General features: G+C 36.9%; 1 protein-coding gene across 2 annotated transcripts in view; it reads right to left on the reverse strand.

Annotated features, from left to right (window-relative positions):
- Positions 1-27,800, reverse strand: part of TMTC2 (transmembrane O-mannosyltransferase targeting cadherins 2) — a 404,595-nt gene that overhangs the window by 69,096 nt on the left and 307,699 nt on the right. For both annotated transcript variants that reach the window (XM_086712717.1, XM_025926374.2), the window contains exons 9-10: positions 24,609-24,690; positions 5,764-5,878 (exon numbers count right to left, since the gene is read on the reverse strand). In XM_086712717.1, coding sequence (XP_086568843.1) covers positions 5,764-5,878; positions 24,609-24,690 — 197 coding nt within the window. The remainder of the gene's footprint in view (positions 1-5,763; positions 5,879-24,608; positions 24,691-27,800) is intronic.

The raw sequence follows: 27,800 nt of genomic DNA on the forward strand, positions 1-27,800 counted from the left end.
CTACATAGTCACCCAGTCATAAAGACATGAGGGAGCTAACCTGACACAGTAAAAACAGTTATACTTGGCCAGAATACACTAAATTTAAATCCCAGCTTTACTTTACCAACCGTGGGAGATATGGGCTCTTTTAAAGCCTCAGTATCTTCGTAAGTCAAATGGGAATATTGTTGTCTACTTCACATATGTGGAATTATAACTTCACATATGTGACAGATATAAAACACAAAATACAGCACCAGGCAGACAGAACATACTTAAATAAATGCTACCTTTGTTCTTCCCTTACTCTGTTAAGTGGATGAAAAAACAAAAAAATTCTGCCAGAGTCCATGAATGCTGTGAATCAGGTAAAGTTTGTTTTTAGTGCCTGTGGACTTCTTCCCAGTATCTCCCAAGTATCTTTGTGCCATCTCTAGCTTCTAGTTCTAGGAGAACACTGAGTAAATTCATTCATACAAAATGCTCCTAATAGAATAACTGATTCAATACTTTCTTCTTACAACTCTCTAGATATAACTCTACTGAGTTCTAGCATTTTAAATTCATCTGATTATTTTCCTTTGATGATAACCAATCTTCTTTTTAATAATGCTCTCATCTGGAAGCATCCAGTACTTCTCCCATTTTATTTGAAGTACTAAAAATGTCAACACATATGGTTAATATTCATTATGTGAGGCCACTCGACATCTGTGATCACCCTCCCTATAAATGTATTTGGTAATCAGCCACGATGTGGACCCCACCTTCCCAAGAAGGCAGAAGCCAACTGCCTCCTCTTCCAACTCTCTAGTAGCCAAGAGTCTAACCCATGACTCAGGTTTCACCAATCAGATGCAGCTGCAAGAGAAACAAGGTCAGCAATAAGCCTAACGGGGTGGCGGCTGCACCCAGGAGGACCATCTAATGAACGTGGGGCTTGCTCTGCTTGGTTCCTTGTGGGTGATGGTGGTGGAGCTTGGGACTGCAAAAGTTGCTGAGTCCCAGAGAAAGCTAGTTGGTTGGGCATTACTTCTGACTGTGTAGAGTGATCTCAAGCCCAAGAGAGAGCCTGTGGGCTACAGAATACTCTCCTAATAAATTCTGCTTCTGCTTAAACTGGCAAGAGAGAATTCTTCAGTATGCAACTAAAAAGTGTGACCCAGACATGAAGACAAGCTTAGGAGGAGGTCTATTTTCAGCAGTTTTGCTTTCAATACGATGACAGAGGCCTTCATCCTAGCTTGGAAATTTTCTGTTTGTTGATAATGCCTAATGTGTTCTATGCTCACCTTCAGAAATTTTCTATTTATGTTAACATTTATATATACAAAACCAAATAAAACTACATATATGTATAAATGCTAAACATGACTACACACACACATATATGGCATGTAACTATACATCATCTTTATATATACACAAATAAGACTATGTATCACATCTATATACATGCCACATATATACTATATATGGTATATATGCATACCTGTACCCTACATATAATTATACTAACATATGTGTAATTATGAGTATGTATATAATGTTCTCAATCCACCCTCCAATCTTTAATCTTTCAGTCACCATTTTGATGTCTTTAGTACTTATGATTTAAGTTCTGAAAAGATACCTGTAACTTCTATTTAAATTATCAGTCTATCAGATGCTGGAGTGGCTCAGTTGGCTAAGCATCTGACTCCTGATCTCAGATCAGGTCATGATCTTACAATTAGTGAGTTCAAGCCCTGCATCAGGCTCTTTGCTATTATGCAGTATGTAGTATGCAGCCTGCTTGGGAATCTCTTTCTCTCTGCCTCTCTCTCTGCTCCTCCCCTCCTCACAATCCTGTGCACTCTCATTCTCTCATTCTCTCTCAAAAATAAAAAAAAACACTTAGAATATAATAATAAAATAAATTATCAGTCTAACAATTACCCATTACCTCCACTGCAGTTATAACCTCAGAGATCCTATTAATCTCTCAGTAATCTTTTCTTTAAAAATTTTTTTTTTCAACGTTTATTTATTTTTGGGACAGAGAGAGACAGAGCATGAACGGGGGAGGGGCAGAGAGAGAGGGAGACACAGAATCGGAAACAGGCTCCAGGCTCCGAGCCATCAGCCCAGAGCCTGACGCGGGGCTGGAACTCACGGACCGCGAGATCGTGACCTGGCTGAAGTCGGACGCTTAACCGACTGCGCCACCCAGGCGCCCCTCTCAGTAATCTTTTCTAATGTCACACTGTTCCTCTTTCAAACCACCTATTTCATTTTCAAAGATATTTTCTGTGTCAGTTAGGCTAGGTTAGGTGACACTGTGATAATATAAACACACCTTAAATCTCAGTGAAGTAAGACAACAAAGTTTATTTCTCACTCACTCGTTCAGTGCACGTGAGTAGGGAGGCTCTGTCTGCCTCTGGTCATTTCAGGATCAATTTCCACAATTTCCAAGTCAGAAAAGGGAAGGGCCTGGACTCTTACAGCTTTGGCTCAAAAGTGACATATTCATATCCACACACATTCAACAACCCAAATAAGATCCATAAAGGTCTTCAACTTGGAAGAAGCAGAAGAGTATAATCCTATTACGTTTATTGAAGGTGGAAGGCCTACACATTTGGTAAACAGCATTAATTCTTTCATACCACATAATGTTCTTGTGAATCACCTAAATAGCAGGAATTTATAGATAGCCTAAGTGGCTCTTGGGTTTAATGTAAATCTCACTGCTTTCATGAGGGCTCTTTACTTGGATACATCTGATTTGTCATTCTTATCTGAACTGACAATTTGAAATCCTATATTTCAAACTTTCTATGTGGTAATTCTACACAGACAGATCACTATCCACTACTGAGAGTTGAAATGGGTCTGTTTGAAATTTCTCAAATTTCAAGCCTCTGGAAGGTCCCAATAAGATGAAGATTTGTCCCTTGATGGTTAGCCCCAGGACGTTCCCTCTCCCAATCTAGTCTCATCCAGGTGGAATAACTTTTTTTTTTTTTTTTTTTTTTGGATTTGTGATAAGCCATTTTTTCCTCATTAATGGACTCTTTGGGCAATTTCACTGGAATTAGCCAAGGAAAGGTAAGTTAAATTAATGTGTTCAAACCATTCCTTGAACTACAACATTTCCTAAATTGCTGATTTTGGATAGGACGGTAGCCATTAATCCAGTCAACCAAGACAAACCAGGGAGACATCAGCTCTTTCCCTCATACCCTGCCTTATACTCTTTTCCTTCACCAAACCTTGTCAATTTTGTCTCCTAAGTACCTAGCAAAACAACAGAGCTCTGAGGCAAGAATTAATACCAAACTCAATATACAATAATTTGGCATTACCAGAGGAAATGTTACATGTAACATTAAATAAGCAAGATCTTGATAGCTAAGGATTTTGATAATGCTGCTCAAGGCAAAACCAGTAGCCTTTCTTACTCCTTTCAGCAAAGTCCTAAGTGCTCTTGATTAATAAGGGAAAAGGTTGCTATTCAGTTTGCACAGTAAGTACTCAAGAAATAGTTGAATTTGATAAAGGGGAAAAACAGAAAAATGGAGTAAAAACATTCATGGGGACTGCCACCAATTTGGGTAGGCTATAGCCAGGTTGCTGTGTCCATAATTGCAATCAATATTAGGAAGGTGTTGACTGCAACTTAATGAGAAATGCAGACTGCAGAAAGCTAGAAGGAAGGTTCTGAAAAATAAATCCTAAAGATTTCTACATCACCAAGGTATAACAAAAATTTTCCACTGGTTTCTGGCACTATGGTAACTAAGGAAAAGTTATGAGTGATATATTTAACAAGGACGTTATTTTTGTAATGTTCTTATAATGGGTTTCAATTGGTAGACTTTGAATTTCAGGTAATGACTTAATACGTAGCAAAATGCCTTACTGATGAAAGTATCTATTATGATTAAGATGAATTAGCCCGTAGAAAGTTGTGCATATCCATCCTTGCAAATGGTTTATTGTGACTAAAAGCATGGTGTTTTATTCATGAAGAACAAGTTCCTTCCCTATAACAGCCCTAAGCTTGTCATGCAAATGGAAGTGTCCTTTAAAAATTATCCTTGCATTGAAGGTTTTTGCAGATTGGCTATAGTTTATTTTATAAATATACCAACAGTTGATTGAATACTGGTTTCTCTTTGTAGATACCAGCTTTAGGAATGCTAAATGTTAAATGTGGAGTGAGTACATTCAACTGAGACCTCACAGAACACTCTTTACTCTCAGACTTTGAATTTATTTAAAACTTATAAAAAGCTAAGTAGGAAGCCAAGTGGTTCTCAAAGGACAATGCAAGGGATACTTGAGGTATTGGAAATAGTCTGTACTTTGACTATGATGATGGATACACAAGCCTGTACACATGTGATAAAAAAAAAAAGGCACAGAAATAAATAAATACACACACACATACACACACACATACATACACATACACACAGGGATACAAGTATAACTAGAGAAACTCAGTAAGATCAGTGGAGTGTATCAATGTCCATTTCCTGCATTTGATATTATACTATCATTTTATGATATTACCATTGGGGAAACTGGATAAATGATACAGGGGAATCTCTATATTATTTCTTACACCTGTATATAAATCTATAATGATCTCAAAATAAAAACTAAGCAAAACTACTTTTCTTGAAATGCCATGTTTTAAAGCCATCCAAATGTGAAGGAATTCCTTTGGTATTTTTCTTCCCTTGTAAGAGAGTAATCTACATGATTATAAACCTATCCTTAGAACCAAGCACAGAGCCCATAGTGTGAATGTCAGCTAATGAAGCATTTAGATAGAGATTTAATTAAGTGAAATTCAGGTAGTATTTAATTAAGTGAAATTGTGGGAGAAGGGGTATTCATATTGCTAATAGAACAAATACTGCTTTTTAAAAAACTGTATAAATCATTTGAGTTTATTTTTTTTATTTTTTTTTTATTTTTTTTTTTTAATTTTTTTTTTTTTTTTAACGTTTATTCATTTTTTTTGGGACAGAGAGAGACAGAGCATGAACGGGGGAGGGGCAGAGAGAGAGGGAGACACAGAATCGGAAACAGGCTCCAGGCTCTGAGCCATCGGCCCAGAGCCCGACGCGGGGCTCGAACTCACGGACCGCGAGATCGTGACCTGGCTGACGTCGGACGCTCAACCGACTGCGCCACCCAGGTGCCCCTCATTTGAGTTTCTTAAAAACATTTTCCTTTAACCTAAAACACCACTTATGGATGCATTAAACATTCTTTTTATATTCACAACAAAAATTGTTGATCTGCCTTTTAATTGCTTGGCTAATATTATAATTATCCTTTATGATATCTTTCTGAAAATAGAAGTATTAAAAGGTCTACAAAGATATATTGTTTCAGGGCCATTTTGAGACTTTGATAAGCCTTAGGTATATTTATATTTGACAATCTTCTCCACCACCAAACATAATAAAATAAATTCACATGCCACATTCATGGGAATGTGGAAGGGAGTGTGAAGGGAATCACAAGGGAACGTGAATTTCCCTTTTCATGGGAAAAGGGGTCTCAATATTTTTCAGAGTTCTGAATGCTTATATGCCCTACATATACTGTGCACATGGACTTTAATGAATACAATACACCTGACTGATTTTAGCATGGTAAAAAGCACAATTCACTTCAAGAATGTGGAATAAGGCGGTATGACAGGTGAATCAGTATACCTAATTGCCTTCCCAAAGCCACAAAGTTGGTCTTCTAAGGTATAGTAGCAAAACAAACCTGAGCATGTGGGCAGCACTGAAGACCACATCGAACTCTGTGCTGTCCAATTCAGCTGCTTTTTTTGCCATCTCAGCTGCTTCTATGAGGCGAGCTTCTTCCAGAAGAAACTGACCTGTAAAGTATAAAAGCAAGTGAGCTTCAACTTGGAAAATACAAATCTAATCCTGTGAAGCCATTAAAGCTGCTACAGAGGAAAATATAAAAATAGCGGTAAACATGATCTGAAGCTAAGGTTTATGTATGTTGTACATCTATATCTCTTCACTTGGTTATATTTTATATGCCTTTCCCTTCATTGCAGGACATCCCAATGTACCAGTCTGGTACATTAATAGAGTTGGGTCTTTTCTTGTCCTTAAAAAAAAAATTGTGTATAGACTATCGAACCAAGAAATAAAATGAATACATTTAAAGATATATTACAAAAAAGAATTAAATTTATTTTAATTATTAGTCCTTTAAAACAGCTACTGTCTCTTATGCATATGTGCAAACAAGGCTATCTATATTGAGATATATTCATTTCTTATATTCAAGCAGCACTACAATTATTGAAGGAACATACAAAGGTCCATTTAGCATTTACTCACTAAATTGATTGTGAGTAATAGATTGATTACTAAACATGGAATAAATATTAACAAGTTCACATTTTTGAGATTACTTTCAAGTCTGCTTTGCAAGGTTAGAATTATTGCAGATAGAGCCATACTATTCTTTGAAACTATACCTCAAGAATTGATATAGGGTACTATCCCAGAAACACATTCTAAGGACAAAAAAAAAAAAAAAAAGAAGAAGAATTGGGTCCAATTTTAAGGATGTAAATAGGCAAGCAGAGAGAATAGGCTGACTTTTTGATTTTTTCCTTTATAACTGGAGATTTATTAACAGCACAAGTAATGAAGTTTGGCCCTATCTGACAAAGTTTGGCCCTTTCAAAAGAAAACCACAGCAATGCATAACAGTCTTCTAACCCAAAAGGACTGGTCTTAAGATACAAGAGGACATTTTCTGTTTTAAGAATTTATAATAAGCTACAGATATTGCTTGTATTTAAGCATTTCTAAACTTAAATTGGTAAGAAATGGTAAGTAAAGATAAACCTATGGTTTCAAGCCTACTTATTAAAATGCAGTGACAAAGTTTTAAGACCAGAACTTAGACATCTCTCAGGTATTTCTACTGAAAGTTGTACATTACTCTCTTAGTTTGTCACCTAATACTATGCCTTTCTCATGCCTCAAAATAAACATAATTGTTAGGTCAGAAGATTATTAAGGACACAGATTTATAAATGCATTTGACCCTTGAATACACAGGTTTGAACTACATGGGTCCACTTATACGTAGTTGTGTTTTTGCTTTGTTTTTTGACAAATACAGTACACTACTAGAAATGTATTTTCCCTTCCTTATGATTTCAACTTTTTTTCTCTAGCTTAATTACTCTATTCTAAAAATACAGTATATAATATACATAACATACAAAATAGGTGTTAACAGTCTGTGTTATCAGTAAGGCTTCTAGTCAACAGTAGGCTATTAGTAGTTAAGTTTTGGGGGAGTCAAGAGTTATACACAGATTTGCAACTGTGCAGTGATCAGTGCCCCTAACCCCCATGCTGTTCAAGAGCCAACTGCAGTTACATTTATAAATAGAAGAATTATGAAATTCGTGTGTATACTAACTTTAAATGTGTTGATATGAGGTTCAACTGAAAGTATATGCTGTTTATAAACAGCAAAATAAAATAAGAATAAGATACTCTATGGCATCCTGAAAATTATTAATATCTCATCATTTATGTCTTAGTAGAGGATACCAGGCTAAACCCATTCTTCAGTTACTCTTATTATAGGTGTGTATTTTTTTTCCTTTTTCCTTTTTAATGTTTTTAAAAAATATTTATTTGAGAGAGAGAGAGAGACAGACACAGAGACAAAGACAGAGAGAAAGAGAAACATGAGTTGGAAGGGGCAGAGAGGGAGAGAGAGAAAATCCCAAGCAGGCTCCTTGCTGTCAGCACAGAGCCTGACACAGGGCTGGATCCTACACACCCTGAGATCACAACCTGAGCAAGATCAAGAGTCAGATGTTAACAAACTGAGCCACCCAGGCACCCCTTATTATAGGCTTTTCAAATTAACACATAATATTAATTGCCACCTGCCTTCAAAAAATAATGTTCACCCAAGTAAATGCATTAACAAATATGTTAATTACTATGTGATATTTAAACAAAGGATAATGTAGGGATTTATTAATTGTTCTTTTCCCTTTCCAGACAGCTATTAACTCTGAAATGTATTCTGTATTAATAGTTAGGAAAATACAACAATTAACTGAATAATGAAGGTTATTTAGTAAAATTCATTACTCCAGACTATAAAGGGTAAAGAAGATAAGATACACTAGCTCTGGTCCGAAAAGAAAAAAAACTATATAAAGGAAAACAAAGAGAAAAAGAGAAAAAAGAGGGACATGATACCTACACTATCCACACAGAAACAGAGGACAATGGCAAGAAGCTTGTGTGATGCAGATAATGATACTGGTGGTTTAAGAGGTCAGTTTAGATGCAAAGCCCCAAGGGCAAAGCCTTTCAAGCTCTGTCAGTGCCAAACACATCTATCTCTCTTTCTTTTTCTTTCTTTTCTTTCTTTCTTTCTTTCTTTCTTTCTTTCTTTCTTTCTTTCTTTCTTTCTTTCTTATTTTTTTCACAGTTTTATTTTTTTATTTTTATTTTTTAATATGAAATTTATTGTCAAATTGGTTTCCATACAACACCCAGTGCTCATCCCAACAGGTGCCCTCCTCAATACCCATCACCCACCCTCCCCTCCCTCCTACCCCCATCAACCCTCAGCTTGCTCTCAGTTTTATGTGGATCCTGAGAAACTTAACAGAAGACCATGGGGGAGGGGAAGGAAAAAAAAAGTTGGAGAGGGAGGGAGCCAAACATATCTTAATGTTCAACAACAACAAAAAAGGATGACAACATTAACTAGTTGTATAAAATTAAATACACAATTTTTATCATAATTTTAAAACATTTCTTTTGCTTTGTCAGCTTTGCCATGCAAAATGCAATTTACACACTTTGCAAGGTCCCCAAACCACATGAAACATGTAATTTTTACTAAACAGTAACAGAAAAAATCCCCATATGATCATTTTTAACAGCAGAATTCATTCATCATATTAACATTCAGGAAAACAATACCGCAGCATATTAGATATTTGCATCATTCCCCCCTTTCTGTTCTCGACGGACCATATATCTCAATATCCCAGCATTAGTGTTCTGCTATGATAAAGGCATAAAATAGTATGCAGTGTGGACCATTTGGTGTCTGTTTTTAAAATGAACTTGAAAATGAGAATCGAGGTTGAAAGTGAATTATTATTCTGTTATCTTATACAATGATTGTTTGTTTGTTTGAAATATAGCCCAAAATTAATGGGGAAAAGAGCAATAAGCATTTTAAATACAGAGAACCAACATAAATAGGGAAATAAAGACACACTAGGTTTCTTCTTCTTTTTTAAAATTTTAAAGTTTATTTATTTAATTTTGAGAGAAACAGTGTGTGAACAGGGATGGGGCAGAAAGAGACTCAATCCCACGAACCATGAGATCAAGCTGAAATCAAGAGTCAGCCGTTTAGCTGACTGAGCCACCCAGGTGCCCCTAGCTTTCTTTTTAATAACTATCCAAAAAGCCTATATATTGATAAGTCATTGGGGGAATAATGAGGAACAAAATTTGTTCTTACTCCTTCTGGAAGACTTTGCCTCAACTCACTCTTCCAGCAGCTTTGTATATTATTGTTCCCACCAGACACTTGCCAACACCTGTTGTCTCTTGGGTTGTTGATTTTAGCCATTCTAAGGTGTGAGGTGGTATCCCATTGAAGTTTTGATTTTCACTTCCATGATAATAAGTGATGTCGAACATCTTTTTGTTTGTTTCTTGGCCATCTGGATATCTTCCTTGGAGAAATGTCTATTCATGTCTTCTGCCCATTTTTAATTGGACTATTTGGTTTTTGGCCTTTGAGTTGTATCAATTTTTTATATATTTTGGACACTAACCCTTTACTGAATATGTCATTTGCAAATATCTTCTCATGTTCAGTAGGTTGCCTTTTAGTTTTGTTGACTGTTTCCTTTGTTGTGCATAAGTTTGTTTTTTTTTTTTGTTTTTTTTTTTGTTTTTTTTATGTAGTTCCAATAGCTTATTTTTGCTTTTACTTCCCTTGCCTCAGGAGACATATCTAGAAAAACACTGTTTTTTCTAGAGTGTTCTCTGAATCACTGATGTCAGAGAAATTACTGCTCATGGGCTTTTCTAGGATTTTGATGGTTTCAGGTCTTTTACTTGAAGGTCTTAGATCTTTTACCACTTTGAGTTTATTTTTGTGTATGGTGAAAGAAAGTGGTCCAGTTTCATTCTTTTGCATGTAGCCATCCAGTTTTCCCAATGCCATTTGTTGAAGAGACTTTTCCCCATTGTATATTCATTCCTCTAACAAATTCATTCAACAAGGGAGTAATAAATATGACTTTAATTTTTTACTAGTACCTACTGATGCTGCTATTCCACTGTCCATAGTTTGAGAACCAGTGTCTGATGGGAACAACAAAATAAACATTTTGTACCATAATCTAGATGCTCTGTCTGGATTAGTCACCAGTTAGATTGAGGTTTTTTTGGTCAATCAACTACATGTATTCTTCCCTATATTACAAAAAATAATGGCCAGGTTACACATACACGTGTAGACAGAAAGATACATCTATATCAATAAGATATATGCAGTAAATACAAGTTTACTCTTTCAAACTCTTAAAATAAGGAGATTTAAGAATTTTATCCTTCATATGTAGAATAGTTATGAGAAATCACTTCTCTTTCACATATAGTAAACAAGCACATCCTTTGTGTTTGATAATTGAGCTGAATTTCAAATAAACTATGAAAATCTTCAGTAAAATATATTTTGTTCTTATGTATGTATTGTACTACCATGCTTTATCATTATTTCTTTGGTTTATAATTTGTCTTACCCAAGTTAATTATCATCATCTTATTTAATTGTCTTCAATCAAAGGAATAACAAAGGCAAAAACAAGATGAGAAATTACAATGAAAGAAAGTAATCTGAATAGGGAAATACAGAAAAGGGTATTTAAAGAGAAAGCATTCTCTAGAGGTCCAGATACAAAAAGTTGAAGTCTCCCCAGAGGCTAAACAAGGCAGAGGGAAAAAGCAGTTGACAGTTCTAGATTCAAGTGCTTCTGCATTACCGTTATACCATTTCGTTTCTGGATAATTTTCTAACTGACCCCTTTAAACAACTTGGTAGATTTTTATCAATGTTTCAATAAGACAAACTGGTGAAGATCAAGTCTTCATTAATTCCTGGCTTTAGAAAACTGCCTGAAAGGTAGAAATCCACAATATAAGTTGGCCTTAAGCCTAAGGCTCAAATACTGCTTTGTAAAAATTCTGCAAATAAACTCCCTAGATTAGTTGGGATTGGCATTTTTTACTAAAATATATGAAAAAGTCACTCTTCTGATCAATGTAACTAAATTAAAGAGCTAAAACAATCTGTAATAGGTGTCATGCTAATACAATTCTCTTTGGGAAAAATCATTCGTATGTAGCTTTAAAAAATGTTCAAAGGCAAATGAAAATCTTATTTATAAAATAACACCGTGAACTTAACATTCTCATTAAATAGTTCCCCTTGGCAGAGGACATCAGATATCTAAGTAGATCCAGAATTGTCTGACTTCTACCACTACCACCTTGTCTCAAGCCATCATGTCACTCTGGATTGCAGCAATTACCTCCTGACCAGTCTCCATACTGCTGCCCTTGACCCTAAAGGGTACACAGCAGTCAGAATGATCCTATTAAAACGGGAGTCAAAGACCATCATTCTACAGGTGACTTAGGGAAACGTAATGTCCCTTATCTTGGACTACACTGCCTGATACAGTCAGGAGGGAGTTCCTCCACCCATTCTCTGACCTCATCTCCTTTGTCTCCTTCTACTCTCCCTCTTGGTCACTTATTCAACGTACACTGGCCTCTTGCTGTTTGTCTAACACATTGGAGAAACAAAGACTCCTGCTTCAGAGTCTTTATTTGCCATTCCCTCCACCTAGAGAGCTCTTTCTCCAGATATCAGAGTGACTCACTCTCTTACTTCGTGGCACACTGTGGGGATTTAATAAATACACATTCAATAACAGGAATGAATTACCTATGTCCCTATGTGGCTACTTTTTGTCATCTGCAAGTGTAAGCTAGAGTCCAGCCAGCATAGGTCACCAGGCACTTGTCTATTCATATCCTGTCACCTTAAGAGTGATTTTAGGCAGGGCTGCACTAAATGGACATACATGCTGTGTACTGCAAAATTTCCAAGGTTGCTATTCACAGTGAGGTCTCTATGAATATAAGCAACATGGCAGCCCTGGTTTTAGATCTCCGAATTTCTCTTAGAACATGGCAAATAACCCAGACATCAATTATACCTTCAAAGATATACTAATTCCACAACAGTTCAAACTAATGCAATTTGACTAAAATCTATTATACCCCATTGCACTTTGGAATAAATTCAGTAGTCTGGGAAAAGAAGAAGAAACAATGGGTTAATGTATCCAACCCAAGAAACATATATTGTGCCTAATACACATAAGATATGGTGATACTGGCAGTGGAGAAGGGGGAAGATGAATGCAACATTTATCCTTGAAACAGTTCCAATTTAGTAGAGGAAAGAGGAGATTATGGAGATATTTTAAGTGCAAAAGAGATGTAAATTTGAGGAGATGTAAGGTATCACAAGCTAAGTGCATTGTGTCTGGATGGTGTAAACACTTGGTTTTTGTTCAACTTATAATCAAAGTTGAATATACATAAAGGGGACAAGTAAGGGTATCACTTGGAATTTTCACAAAGTGGCTATGGTCATATAATTATTAGCCAGATCATGAAAAAGAACATTACCAATATCCAGAAGCATCTAATCTTTTTTTAAAGATTCAGCAGACTGAAGCAAGGGAAAACCCTGCAAGATGGTAGATATATTTGGGCTGATTTTGTTGATATCTTATGGCAACAAGCCAGGCAGGTAAAGTGGAACTGTAGCAAGCCCGAAATTTTTCTATTCAGGAAGGTGAGTAACAAACACCTGATAAGATAGGGTAGGGGGTAATGCGATGCTCAGGAGTTAGACTGGCTGTCCAAAGAAGATGCTGCTAACGAGAGGTTTTAATGTATGCTAATTAGACTTGGAAGGATTGAAAATATGGAGAGGAACCTTCCCTTTTGCTTCTCTGAAGGAAGGGTTGCTGAGTGTCTCTCTTTCTGAGCATCCCTTGCATTTCAGGTATGCTTTTACTTTTTTTTTTTTTTTTTAAGTAATCTCTATGCCCAATGTGAGGCTTTGAACTCATGACCCCGAGATCAAGAGAGTCACATGCTCTATCAACTAAGCCAGCCAAGTGTCCCTGCTCTTAATCTTTAAAACCAGTCTCTCTCCCCTTCCCTTCTATTAGTTTTGTTGCTTTGTGTTTTTGCGCTCTTGGAAGCCTGATTTAATAACAGCTCTGGTTTATTGAGACAAACCCAACGTGATAAATGTGTGGTGGTTACTGGCCGAGAAAACAGGTGGACCAGGTGAGTGAGGAAAGGGATACCCAGGAGATCAATCTGGAGTGGTCACTTTGAGGTTGGGAGGTCCCCTATTTGTCCCTGTATGAACACGAGACCAAAAATTTGCCCTGAATTGGACAGGTGGCAAGGAAGGTGTCTGGTGCAAAGGAGATTAGAGGAACAGCAGGCTGAGGCTCTGTGCTCAAGTAGAAAGGAGGTCAGGAAGGCTCGGGATGCTTTATTACATTTATTTCTCCCCTGCCTCTTTCCAGAAGGGTTATGAAATGCCAGAGAAATATTGAGGAAGTTATGAAGACTGTCAGATAAAGAGTGAGAAGTAGAAGGAGGCGAGGAAGAGAAGAAGGGAGACTGGGGAGAAAGTAAAAAGATGTCAGAGAAAGAAGGAGTGGGAGGAGGGACAGGGAGGGAGAAACCCCACAACCCACTATAAGTGTAAATAATATATATATATATATATATATATATATATATATTATATAAACCAATGCACTGTATGAAGGAAAACAAGCTCACACTGGGCTTTAAACAATCTGAGGAGTTTTACCACCTAAAGACGAAGGGAAAGATATAACTAGATGAAGAGTGTGACCTAATCAAAGTATACAGGTGAGTAGTGTCATTTGCTAGACAAGGGAGTTGTAAAGAAAGAAATGAGGTAGACATAAGGTCTCCAACACAGGGGAAGTCAGTAAGGAAGGGAGTGTGCCTCTGAGACTAACTTACGATGGCAATGAGAATGGAGAGGGGTGGCTCCCAGAGCCAAATGCTTATACCCTTTTCCTAGGAAGAGCTCTGAGTCTCCTCATTGCCCTCCAACACCATCTCAATGGACTCTTCTGAGGGGTTCCTTCACAGATGTGTCACTGAGGCACGGAAGAGTTAATGGCAGGGTAGCAAACTTCGGGAACAACTGTCTTCAATTAAGTGAAAGGCAGAACATAAACAAGAATCTCAAAGTGCATTCCATCACCAAATCCAAATAGCTAAGGCTGGAAAACCAGTATCTCTCTTTTTCCCTCTCTGCCTTCCTTGCTCGTTCTCTCACTCTGTTCCCAATTACTTGTTACCTATAATACTCATTCTTCTTGCAAGCGATTGTGTCTTTTCTGTTCTCTCTTTCTGTCTTCATGTTGATGGATACAGAGTCCTCTTTTTCTTCGTATCTAGATTTTTATTGTCCCCTTTCCCCCTGATCTCTGCCTCTTTTTTATATACCTTATCCAAAGTTTTTTCTATAGGATTCATTCATTCTCCAAGGTATCGGTATGGGTCCTATTCCATTTTAAAATAATAAATGGTCATTGTGACAACTGAGCACATAGGACAGGCTAGTTATTTTACAGAATTGTCAATAAATCCTCACAAGCTGAGGCAGTAGCAATCATCTCTAGATTAAGAAATTGAGGAACAGAGAAGCTAGCAAAAGGTAGACCATGTTGAAGGAGCAATTAACAGAGGGGCCGGGAGAGCCACATTCCAAACTCCATTACACCCCCCTATCCCTAATCTAAAGCTTAACTCAGTTCTTATCACCTTGCTTTTGTGGCTTCTTGAGTCCCATACAAAGACAGATTCAAAATAATATGCATATATAAATTGTTGCCATGGTCTGAGTGTTTGTACCTCTACTCTCTCCACCCACAAGTTGATATGTTGAAATCCTGGAGGCTTCATGAATGGGACTAGTCTCTTCATAAAAGAGACCCCGGAGAGTTACCTTGCCCCTTCCATCCTGTGAGGGCACAGTGAGAAGGCTGTCAATGAGGAAGTAGGCCTCCCCAGACACTGAATCTGCATACATCATGATCTTGGACTTGCAGCCTCCAGAACTGTGAGAAACAAATTTCTCTTGTTCATAAACCACCCAGTTTATGTTGTGCTGTTACAGCAGCCCCAATGAACAGAGGCAGAACTTAACTGTACCTTTTTCTTTTTCTTTTTTTTTTTTTTTTTTTTTTTTTTTTTTTTTTTTTCAACGTTTATTTATTTTTGGGACAGAGAGAGACAGAGCATGAACGGGGGAGGGGCAGAGAGAGAGAGGGAGACACAGAATCGGAAACAGGCTCCAGGCTCTGAGCCATCAGCCCAGAGCCCGACGCGGGGCTCGAACTCACGGACCGCGAGATCGTGACCTGGCTGAAGTCGGACGCCCAACCGACTGCGCCACCCAGGCGCCCCAACTGTACCTTTTTCTTAACAAAGCATCACCTAGTTACAATTTAAAGCAAAGTGGACTCTATTCCCATGCAAAAAATGGAAGCAGAGATGAGAAAAGGAAAGAGCAAAACTAACTAAAGGCCAATCCGTCCTTCGGCAGTCATCCTTTTACCGCAAAAATACTGACTGACCATCTTTGTTATGTGAGGCACTGCAGCCGGTTCGGGAACCTCTGGAGCAAGGCCACTCGGGTTACTTTCATGAGTCTTTGATTTGCAGCCACAGTTTCCTCACTTCACAAACAGGAATATCCTTGCTGTGTTATCAGGGAGAGTAAATGAGATCATGTCAGTACCACTGTGTGGGGTGACATCTGGTGCCCTGCCTCCTATTTTTCCTTTTCTTTCCTCTTTACAGGAGCTCTTTTCTCTCTCTGTACCTTTCAGGCTCTGTCCCTGCCTTGATGACTTCAAGCTGCCCTTCCTTCCTACAGCCTTGAAGTACATGATTATGAGAGCTCCATGCCTATGTTTCCCCCCAAGCAGTGCTCCAAAATCTCAGCATTCTGGGTCTTTGTCACCACTGAGGACTCACCAGGCTCACATTTAGTGCGTACAGTTGAAAGCGCAAGGCAAACCATAAACATATCCTAGGCTTTAGAGTGAAAGGAGGTTCAAATCCTTGCTCTGCCAACCAGCTAGGCATAGGGCCTTTAAATGCTGCCACGTATACTCCTGATACCTTAAATCCCACAGATGTAAAATAGAGAGGATATGAATTCTGCACAGTGTTAGATTGCTGAAACAGCAAAAGGTACATAGAAACACCCAGCATTGGTGCAAAGACATAACTGTTGAACACTGAGCTTCAATAATAGCACTAGCATTAATGAGCACAGATGTGCCCAGCATGACACCAAATACTTTTCTTCGTGGAAATTCTCAAAACCCTGGTGTCAGGTCATACCATATTACTTGAATTGATTTAATCGTTTTAATACTGTGAAACGTCTTAATCCTCCTATGTTTTATAACAATAGTATTCTTTTTGTTTTTAGAGTTAATAAGGAAATGTGGTGGGTGCAATGGTCCAAATGTTTGTGCCCTCCCCAAATCCATATTTTGAAAACCTAACACCCAAGAGGATGGGAAAAAAAAGGGGGGGGGGGAGAGTGAGTCCCAACTTTCAGTGTATTTGGTATATATTTCATGTATCAATAAACCTACCAATAGAGCATCTGTGGATGGAAAATATACCTGTTCATGTCCTCTGTTGACATAGACAGTGTAGTCAGGGTCCCTTGGTTCAAATGCTGCCTCTACTATTAACTGGCACTGAAGTCTTGGGTAATTTATCTTACAGCTTCATGACTTTACTTTCCTCTTCTGTAAAATGGAGACAGTCAAGCAATCTCCCCACCTGGCTTTTGTGGGGATTAAATGAGAATTCCACAAGAATTTCTCAGGACACAAAAGCCCTAAGTAAATGCTTGTGTTATTGTTATAGTTGATGAATTCATCACAGAAATGTGGTACTTAGTACAGATTTCAGGCAAGATGCCTTTCTCTTTTTGTTCCTATCTCATTTAATTTTTACATCTGAAATTCTACATGTTGAGTTCTGTCAAATAAGTTTTGGAAAATTATTTGTTTACTATAATAATTTTCCTGCTATCTTTTCTACCAACTACCTGAATAATAGTTTAAGACACTTGTTCTTTCACATTTTATCAAGTATATATATTCCTTCATAATAAATGTACTCATTAGAGAAAATATAAACAGAAAATATTAAGCCTGCAAAAAAAATGGCTGCAAGAGTCCAAAATGCTAAAACATCTACTATTAAAATTGCTTCTTTGGTTTTGTTTACTTTGCTTTTCCAATGATGTGGTTATTTTTCAAAATTTAATCACTCTTCATGTACAGTAACATAGGCAGTTGTCTGTGTTATATATTCTTTATAAGTTTAACTTAGGATATTAAATATTTCATCAAATGGGAATAGCAATAACTTATTTAATCATTTCCCCTTTTCAGGCATTTAGATACCTTCCTATTTTTGCCTCTAATAAATAGCAATGGTATGGCCCAATTACTACCTTTTGTTAATAAACACAGAAAAAATATTTTCTTAACATATATTATCAAGAGAATTATTGAGAATAAATGCTAGAGTAACAAGGGAATTTATTGCCATTTGAATTTGAATTTCTTTATTTCTAAGGAAATTCTATGTTTACCTATCTTTTAAAATCTGTTATATTTCCTCTTTGGGGAATTATTTGTTCATATCCCTTGGTCTTTATATTCTGTTTCCCTTGTAGTTTTATAGTTTCTCATGTTTTAAGTAGACAGATGTTTTAGCTTATGCTTTTATGGAAATTATTTCTTGTCCCTTACCTGCTTGTCCTTTTACTGTATTTCTTTTTACATTAATCCTTTAATTTTTCCTTTATTCTTTGCTTATTAGCTTAGAGAATCCCTTCCCTGTTTTTCCCATTTTAGTCACGGTTAGTTTTAATTTCAAAAGGCTTTCAAAAATACCTCACATAAAATACACACCAGGTATGAAGATTAAATAATATTAACCTATTAGACACATTGTAGTAATAACAAATTTAAAAATAAAAATTCAGAGGTAAGAAACAAAGTAGTTTGGAATGACATTTAGAAACATCATATTCTAATTATATACCTGTGAACTGTCTGTGCTGTCCTTGGAGCAATAAAGAGACACAAATACTGATATTTTAACAAAATATTTTGGTCTTAAGCATTAAACATAACCGTTATCTCAATGTAATTTTGCACAGACTCACCAAAAATGTATTTTCATTTTAAATCAAGGAAACATCATTATTTCGTTCATTATTTAATTTTTAAAACTACTCTTGGAGTTTCTGAAGTGATTAAAAATAAAATGTTACAACACATTCAACCTCAGCTAACTGCCACCTACTGACTAGCTTTAATTATGATAATAAAAAGTAACTACACACGTCTTACCAATTCGACTTATCACATATTTTCAACTTCCTCTCTTATAGTGTTCACTGATGAAATATCAAATATAATTTTTTAACAATTTCCACAAGGATCTACTTTTTAAAATGCAATTTAAGGGCATATAAAGTATCCTAGAGACAAACAGACTAGAACTTTAATTGTAGAAAGTTCTGGACTTTTCAAGTTCTTCTCCCACTATGTATGTTGAAAATTTAGGATCCAGAGAGTCACTTGGAAATTCTGAACTTCCATTATTTCAATCAAATGGCATTGAGATCTATTCCTAACTCATAGGAGTTAAGACAAAATCAAAAAAACCAGAATAAATGCAATAAGACATTTTCAGGATTCTAAAATTGATAGTAGAGCCAAACAATAACCTAGATAATTACAGTTTTAAAAATTCTACACTTCTCTTTGGGTTCAAGAGGAAGAATAACAAAATGACTGTTTCTCCACATTAGAAATGATTTCACAGTTGTCTGGACCAGTCCTTTTCCATTCCCATTGCTTGAATTCTCTCTAACATCCTTAAAAATCTACAGTTGAAAAATCTTCAATGGGCACTCATTTCCTAACCTGGAAGCTCTCCTAAGTTGGATGTTCTTCCTTCTATGGAACCAGAATGTATCTTCGCAGAGTTTCTAGCTATGGTCCTAGTTCTGTCCTTGACCTATTCTCCAGACATACGCTGTGCCTTCTGCCTCAAATATTTTCTCTGCTTTATTATTCTCCAAAGTATCCACTTGTTTCTCCATTTTTTTTTTTTCTGGTGAACTACTATTCACTCAAATATAGCCTATGTGTCAGCTCATCAGGCACAGTTCTCCTGCACCCCAGCCTCCCAAATCGAGGCCCCTTTATTATACTATACCTCCTTTATAAAACCAATTGTAATTATAATTAAATGATTATTTTTACAACGTGTGCCTCCCTCATCAGTTTGCAAGCTCCTGGTTGTCTCCTTACATCTAACTTAGTAAATACTAAGTTGGATTAAGAGGTTCAGGAATCATCACTACATAGCTGAACTCTTGGAATGAACATCTTCACCCAGAGAGAGTAACCAAAATGAAGAAAATGAGGGGAAAGGTGTACGGTCAAGAGGTTGCTGAGAAAAGAAGAAACCATCCAAGGTCAACATAAAAGAGTACTTCTAATAGCATTTATCATACTTTGCTTCCTTTTCACTTTTTATGCTTTTGTCCTTAATATTTAATGAATTTCCATCTACCCAGATGTATACATAGTAGGTATCTCATAATAAATGCATTTTGATTTAATTTGTTTCGATCTACATAAAATTTACTACTAAGCACATAGAGAAAAATTACAATATATCTTTTTGACAAAATGGTTTTTCTAGTAATTTGTAAAAAAAAGACAGAGACAGAGACAGAGACAGAGACCTCTTGTCTTAACTTTTACTTTTTTGGCAGAAACTTTCCATTGGAGCCATAGGGAAATCCATGGAGAATTCCATGAATTATAGGCCCACATGAGACAGTAAGCCACCAAATCCTCATCTTTGACATTTATAAACTACCTTCCATAAAGCCTTCAGATGATTTGTTTCATATGGACATGGGGTACACTGTAAGCTTGATGACATTATGAATATAACATTATACTATTACTGACACCATAGTTTGAAACATATTTTCTATACATTCCTTAAAAGTTTTGATGAACGATTAGTGAGAAATTGAGTATATATTAGCAACAACATGAAATCCTAGCACTGAAACACAGTTTGAAAGCCCACATCAACTCGTTCATACTTTACAGATAAGGAATCTTCATCCCAGAGACTACAGGGACCAGAGAGCTCTACATTTTTTTTAAACTTATTTTTATTTATTTGGAGAGCACGTGTGCACATGCACAGGCATTCACATACACACCCACGAGTAGGGGGAGGAGCAGACAGAGAGGCAGAGAGAGAATCACAAGCAGGCTCCACGCTGTCAGCACAGAGCCCATCACAGGGCTTGATCTCATGGTTTGAGAGATCATAACCTGAGCTGAAATCAAAAGTCAAATGCTTAATCGACTAAATGACTCAGGTGCCCCTCAGAGGGTCCTACATTTGACAAACTTACTGAACCAGTTTTACAAACCTGTCTAGCTTTCTTTGTGGCAAGCCAACCTGAAGCAGAAAAGACAGTCTGCAATGCAATCCCTTCCCCAAAACACAAAACTAGTGGATTAAAAATGCAAATAACTGAGAATACTTTTAAACACTGCCTTCTAATGGTCATTGCAGCCAATATAAATTCCTGTACTTCACTATGTCTAGTCCCAACTGCATAGTATTTTCAAAGTCACTTGTATCATTAACAAGCAAATCACAAGCACATAATCACCCAGGAGAGTGAATCTCCAATAGAACAAAATTCACCCATGCTGGCATTTTCATGGGCGTTTGCAAAAGCATTTTATAAAAAGACACAAAATAACATGTATATTTCATTTAAACATTTATTTTTAAGCTGAGAAAGTATTATTCATTCAATCTGTGGGTATAAATATCCTAAGAATATCTATAACCGGTAAGTTGACAGAGAAATCATAGTATGTACGTTCTCAGTACAAGAAGTAATAAAAATGCTAATGGAACAAACTTTCAGTCCGTTTTGGAATCCATATCCAATTAAAATGGAGACTACCTCTAACTGAGCTCAACTGACATTTATTACACATTACTGTGAGTAGGGCAATATGCTAGATATTGATGGCGCAAAAACGGAAAACAGGGACTCTCCATTCTCAATTATCTTAGAATTTTCTAAAGAAGGTAAGTGTATAATTTCAATATAAATATTAACATTCCCACAACTACTGCCAAGTCCAAACTATCTTCTTTGCCTAAAACATAGCAACAGAGTTCCCCTCCACCTTCCCCTAATCCTGTCTTCTCCTCAGAGTCCCTTCTTTTTCCCTAGGAAGAAAATGCAAACTCCTTAGCTTGGTCGACAGAGCTAAGCCTTGTCCTCCCACCTTCCCATCTGGTTTAATATAATCCAGTCACATTAGCCTTCCTTCTCTACTGTGAACACAAGCTTGCTCTTGCCTACAACTTTGAACTTTGTTACTTGTCTGAAATGCTGTTACCTGGCTCTTCAAAGAGCTGGTTCACACTTATAGATTTCAAATATCACCTCTTCACAAATGTTTTACTTGCCTGCTTGCTTTCAAGAAGCACCCCACTTCCCACCACATCACCTTCTAAAAATGACATCACCCTATTTATTTCTTACATAGCCCTACTCACTTTCTGAAAAAGAAACAGTACCTTCTACCATTAGACACATCTTATACACATTAAAATTAATAAAAATCCTTCCCTAAACATTTTAAGCTGTTATGATTTATATGAATTTGGCACTCTAAAATTGCATAGAATGACCTACTAATCAAAAATATCGGCCTACTTACCCACCCGCACATTTGGTTGTATGTCTCCCAATGTTGTGAAAGAAATGGAGCATACATAAGAGAAGAAAAGGCACTGGTGGTTATCAAGGGACCCAAAAGTTAGTTTACTTCAACTAACTTAGGCAAGCCAACGCCATTTCTCTAGGCTTCAGTCAATTTATTTGTACAACAGATTATGTTAAACAGATTATATTAAACCATTGAAAACAACTTTCCAGTTTTAAAATTCAGTCATTTGAAGTAGATTTCCCTCAAATGAAATGTACATTTTTTATAACATGAGCACAGTGAGACAGGCGTATCAAGCACTCCGTATGGGCTTTCTGTCCGTTTGTAGATTATTTTGCCTTAACTACCACTTTTTGATGCTTCAGCCTGAGTCCTTTTTATTTCCCATTCCAGCGTGGGGAAAAGTACTGAAACGATTTCATCAAATTATATTGAATTATGCAGTCATTCCTCCCATAGAAAATACATGTACTGGGGCGCCTGGGTGGCGCAGTCGGTTAAGCATCCGACTTCAGCCAGGTCACGATCTCGCGGTCCGTGAGTTCGAGCCCCGCGTCGGGATCTGGGCTGATGGCTCAGAGCCTGGAGCCTGTTTCCGATTCTGTGTCTCCCTCTCTCTCTGCCCCTCCCCCGTTCATGCTCTGTCTCTCTCTGTCCCAAAAATAAATAAATGTTTAAAAAAAAAAAAAATTAAAAAAAAAAAAGAAAATACATGTACTTCTAACAATGTATGTGTGCTAAAATTTTTTAAATAATCCAGGAGTGCTAAGAAGAATCAGTTTTAATACATAATTTACAGATGTGTGTTATCATCACTGTCTTTCATGTAACCTAGACAATAAGGAATTTGTTATATTCTCTGTTAAAACTAAATCCAAAATCTTCTCATAGGAGAACTACTCCCTACTACCAATACTGAAAACAAACAAACAAACAAACAAAAAAAAAATTCAGGAGGATGTAATATAAAAACAATAATAAATTAAAAAGAGAAATAGGTAAAGACAGACAAGTCAGAATAATAAGGGGGCAAACTCTTAAAATGAACACAACAATGATTTTTTCCCCTTGCAATTCAAATGAAGCCAATACGAAATTTAAAGGAATTGATTGTGAAATATCTAAAGCATGTAACAAAATTATAGAAATAAGATTAGAAGGTTAAGTAGAATTAGTTTGAGGTAAAGGAAATGCAGAGAGCAAGATAGGGGAAAAAATTCTGCTTCAAAAGTTGCAATAAGAAGAGATTCTTTAGCACTCAGGGAAAATAATCATGGACCTACTTTAATGCACAGTAGGGGTACCCAAAATAGTATGCATGAGAAAGTCTAATTTAAAATACTTCATATGAGAAATCCTGTAAAAATAAAATATATTCTGCAGCAAACTTAAATTAGTTGACTGCCAACTTAACATGGCAATAACACTGCATCGTGAAACAAAATCAGGAGTGGTTATGCAATAACCCATGTGGAATTACATGCTGTGTTATGCTGGTAAGATAAAGCATCACGACCCTAAGTTTATAAACATATATGCAAAATGTAAATAAGCAAATGGACTTGTGGTTGGTTAAGTGTATCCTCCATTCTATTATTTCCATTTTTCTACACTCAGAGCCTGTCACTGATTTATTTTTACTATTTGTAAAATGGAAGAAAGAATTAACTTTAAGAAGAAGGATATTAGGGTTTTTTTCCTCAAGATTTAATCACCACCCATCTTTCAGCTTACTACTTGATAATAACACATCAAAGGCAAGAGTGGTTAAAAAATCATTTTTTCCCCCAAAGGATCAGCAAAAGTGAATGTCTTTCGGTTCCTTGAAAGCCATTCCAACTACAAATCTGGTAGAAATAAGTACATCTTACCCAACACCAAACCAGCTATATACTTCACCTCACTTAACACATGACTCACTCCTAATGATAGAGTGGAGTGTGACAGAGTTGTTATATAAGTCCATTCTGTACTGATTAAGGCAAAGACTGAACTGCATGAGAAAGACATCTTTTATACCATTTATGGTTTATCCTTGACCCAAATCTCAGGTATCTAGAGGCTGGGGTACACTTATATTTTCCAGAAAGCAAGAAAGCAAGATTTTGCGGTCAAAATTTAAACCTCTGAAACTTCAAAATGATATACTCAAGGAACAATATATTATCATTCACAAATATAAGAGAGCTAATATTCTGGTTATATACCATGCATCAGGCAAGGAGCAAGATGCTTTCCTGATGAGACCTTATTTACCCTTCACACTGGACTTGAAAGAAACAAGTGTGAAAATGCCTCTCCCCATTGAAGTCCTACGAAAATTATTAATGGAAAATATAATGCATAGCCCTCTATAACATGCCTGCTTTGAATGAAAAACTAGGACTACACCATGAGGCTCAATCTGTAGCAATGAAGTCTATGCCCTCTCAAAATGTTCTTTGCCAGCAAATCCTAAATCTCATATCAACATTAACAGTAAATGGGGAGGTGGGGAGGACATGGAAAAAAACTATCAACCACTCACCATAATGCATGTAACAGTTTCCTTTGGTGGGATCCAGCTCAATAGCCTTCAAGAAGAACTTTTCAGCCTCACTCTTACGACCCTTGAAAAACAGAGAAAATGGATGATTCAGCAGTAGATCATGAAGGATTCTTTACCTCCTGGGCCCAAATGAAGTAAGTAGATTGATGTCTACTTGGTAATCACCACACACACAAAAAAAGTGTTTTGTTTTTATCTAAACAAGGATGATAAGGAGAATACGCCAAGAGAGAAGACTGAAGTCAGAATCTTGGGAAACACCAAGATGAGAAGAAAAGATAGTGAGAGAGTTGATCAAAGAGATCAGAGAAGAGGCCAGGAAGGCAAGAGAAAAAAGTGAAAAAATGGTTTCATGAAAACCAAAAGGATGAGATAATTTTAAGGAATGGTGGAAAACATCATTTTCATTTTCTATTTTATTTTCTTTCGATTTGTTTCCTCTTCAGTTCTTCTTCCTTGTAAAGAATCTTGGGCATTTTAGCTTTTGAGATGATTTTATCCTAATGGCTTACTTTACATATAAAGAAACTAGGTCACAGTTTGTTGCCTCTCAAGCAACTACTGCTTATCTTTGCTGATGTCATTCAGCACTAAAATACTCCTACACCAGGATTTAATCTAAGGCCAACTCTTCTTCCTAGCTATAGTTTTAATTTTAGTAAACATTACCATCATGCCTAGAAGAAAATAAGCAAAAAAACAGGGGGAAAGCTTATAAGCAATCAACCAACTTTTCATGAAACAATATCCATCCCGGCAGATCCTAAACTATATATTCTTTACCTTCTTATATTATAGCCTCTGAACCCAAATTGCCTACAGAGTAATACAAAGGGGTGGCTCCAGGTAGGAGAAGAGCCCCGAGAAAAATTTTCCTGGAGCAAGTCTCTTTTGTCCTGCAAGGTTGGAATGAAGATCCATGCTGACTGAGAATGGCAACAGGCACTGAGAGTAAAGAGAAATGATCTTGGGGCGCCTGGGTGGCGCAGTCGGTTAAGCGTCCGACTTCAGCCAGGTCACGATCTCGCGGTCTGTGAGTTCGAGCCCCACGTCAGGCTCTGGGCTGATGGCCCGGAGCCTGGAGCCTGTTTCCGATTCTGTGTCTCCCTCTCTCTCTGCCCCTCCCCCGTTCATGCTCTGTCTCTCTCTGTCCCAAAAATAAATAAACGTTGAAAAAAAAAAAAAATTAAAAAAAAAAAAAAAAAGAGAAATGATCTTATCTCCCTGTTCCTTCTAACTTATACACACACTATCTACCACATGAACTTCAGATAATGTTGTTTTCTTTCTTCAGATATATTTTTTAAACCACTATTAGAGAGATACGTCATCTGAAGGTAAAGGTATGTAATTAATCTAATACCCTCCATTCCATTCAACTTTGCTCATTCACCCATTTTAAATTTTTTTTTTTTTTCAACGTTTATTTATTTTTGGGACAGAGAGAGACAGAGCATGAACGGGGGAGGGGCAGAGAGAGAGGGAGACACAGAATCAGAAACAGGCTCCAGGCTCCGAGCCATCAGCCCAGAGCCCGACGCGGGGCTCGAACTCACGGACCGCGAGATCGTGACCTGGCTGAAGTCGGACGCTTAACCGACTGCGCCACCCAGGCGCCCCTTTTTTTTTTTTAATTTTTTTTTTTTTTTTTTTTCATTCACCCATTTAAAAAAAAAAAAAAGTGTTCATTTCACTCACTTAAAAAATTCACTGCCGTGGGGCGCCTGGGTGGCTCAGTCGGTTGAGCGACCAACTTCGGCTCAGGTCATAATCGTATGGTTTGTGAGTTCGAGCCCCACCTCAGGCTCTGTGCTGACAGTTTGGAGCCTGGAGCCTGTTTTGGATTCTGTGTCTCCCTCTCTCTCTGCCCCTCCCCCACTCATGCTCTGTCTCTCTCTGTCTCAGAAATAAATAAATATTAAAAATTTTTTAAATTCACTGTCGCTACATCCTTTATTCACCCATTGCCCTAGCCAGGAGGATGCAGCCTACATACAGCTTCTGCTATAGACAACAGACATCTGACATCTCCATTGCTACTCCAGTCATAACTTCTCTTTAACTCACAACTCTCACCAAATATCTAATAATTGAAAAGTTTATTCCCTGCAATATTTCTCACGACATTTTAACTTCAAAGGAAAAAAAGGAAAGTATAGGCAAAATGCTCCCCACACACAGCATACTTCCATGAAGTAAGTAAGACTTGGCAAGAATCTTACAAAGCTAGGATTCCTTAAAATAATCACATAACTCTAGTGAATCAGGCAGTATAATGTATTAGTTCAGATCATAGATTCTAGGCAGGGAGAACAGCTCCCCCATGTGTGTAGCCATGTGACCCTGAGTAAATTATTTCATCTCTTAGCTGTAATGTTCTCTATTATACGAAGATAGGTGGAGCACAGGGAATTTTTAGGGCCATGAAGCTATTCTGTAAGACACAGTAATAGTGGATACATGTCATTATATATTTGTCAAAACCCACAGAATACATAATATGAAGAGTGAACCCGAATGTAAGCTGTGACTTTAATGATAATGCACCAGTATTTGCTCGTCAATAGTAACAAATGTGCAACACTAATGCAACTTGATAATTGTAGGGTGGTAGGAGGGTAAGGGAGTATATGGGAACTCTGCATGTTTGGCTCAATTTTTTTTATGTTTATTTAGTATTTTGAGAGAGAGAGAAGAGGGGAGTGGCAGAGAGAGAGAGAGAGAGGAGAGGAGAGAGACAGAATCCCAAGCAGGCTCAATCCCACGGACAGCGAGATCATGACGAGCTGATGATATGAAAAGCCAGACGCTTAACTGACTGAGCCACCCAGGTAACCCTCAAATTTTTTTTTATCAACCTAAAACTGCTCTAAAAATAAAGTATACTGTTTTAAAAAAGAAGGTAACAGTCAAATCTGTTTCATATGATTAGTGAGTTATCTGAGATGATATATGTAAAGTTGTTATTATAGTACTTAGGTATAAGTTTGTAATAAATGTTGACTATTTTTTAAATATACATATATACATGAACATATAGTATGCAATAGATGGCAGAGTTCTGAATGTCAAAGAATATGTTTATTATATACACAGTCTCAGAAACACAAGGTCAGCCTTTAAACCATTAGAAAATGATGTACTAAGAATTTGAAAAAGATAATAAAAGAC

Source organism: Puma concolor, chromosome B4 (assembly GCF_028749965.1).
Source record: "Puma concolor isolate L17-30 chromosome B4, mPumCon1.1.hap2, whole genome shotgun sequence".
Taxonomy (NCBI): domain Eukaryota; kingdom Metazoa; phylum Chordata; class Mammalia; order Carnivora; family Felidae; genus Puma; species Puma concolor.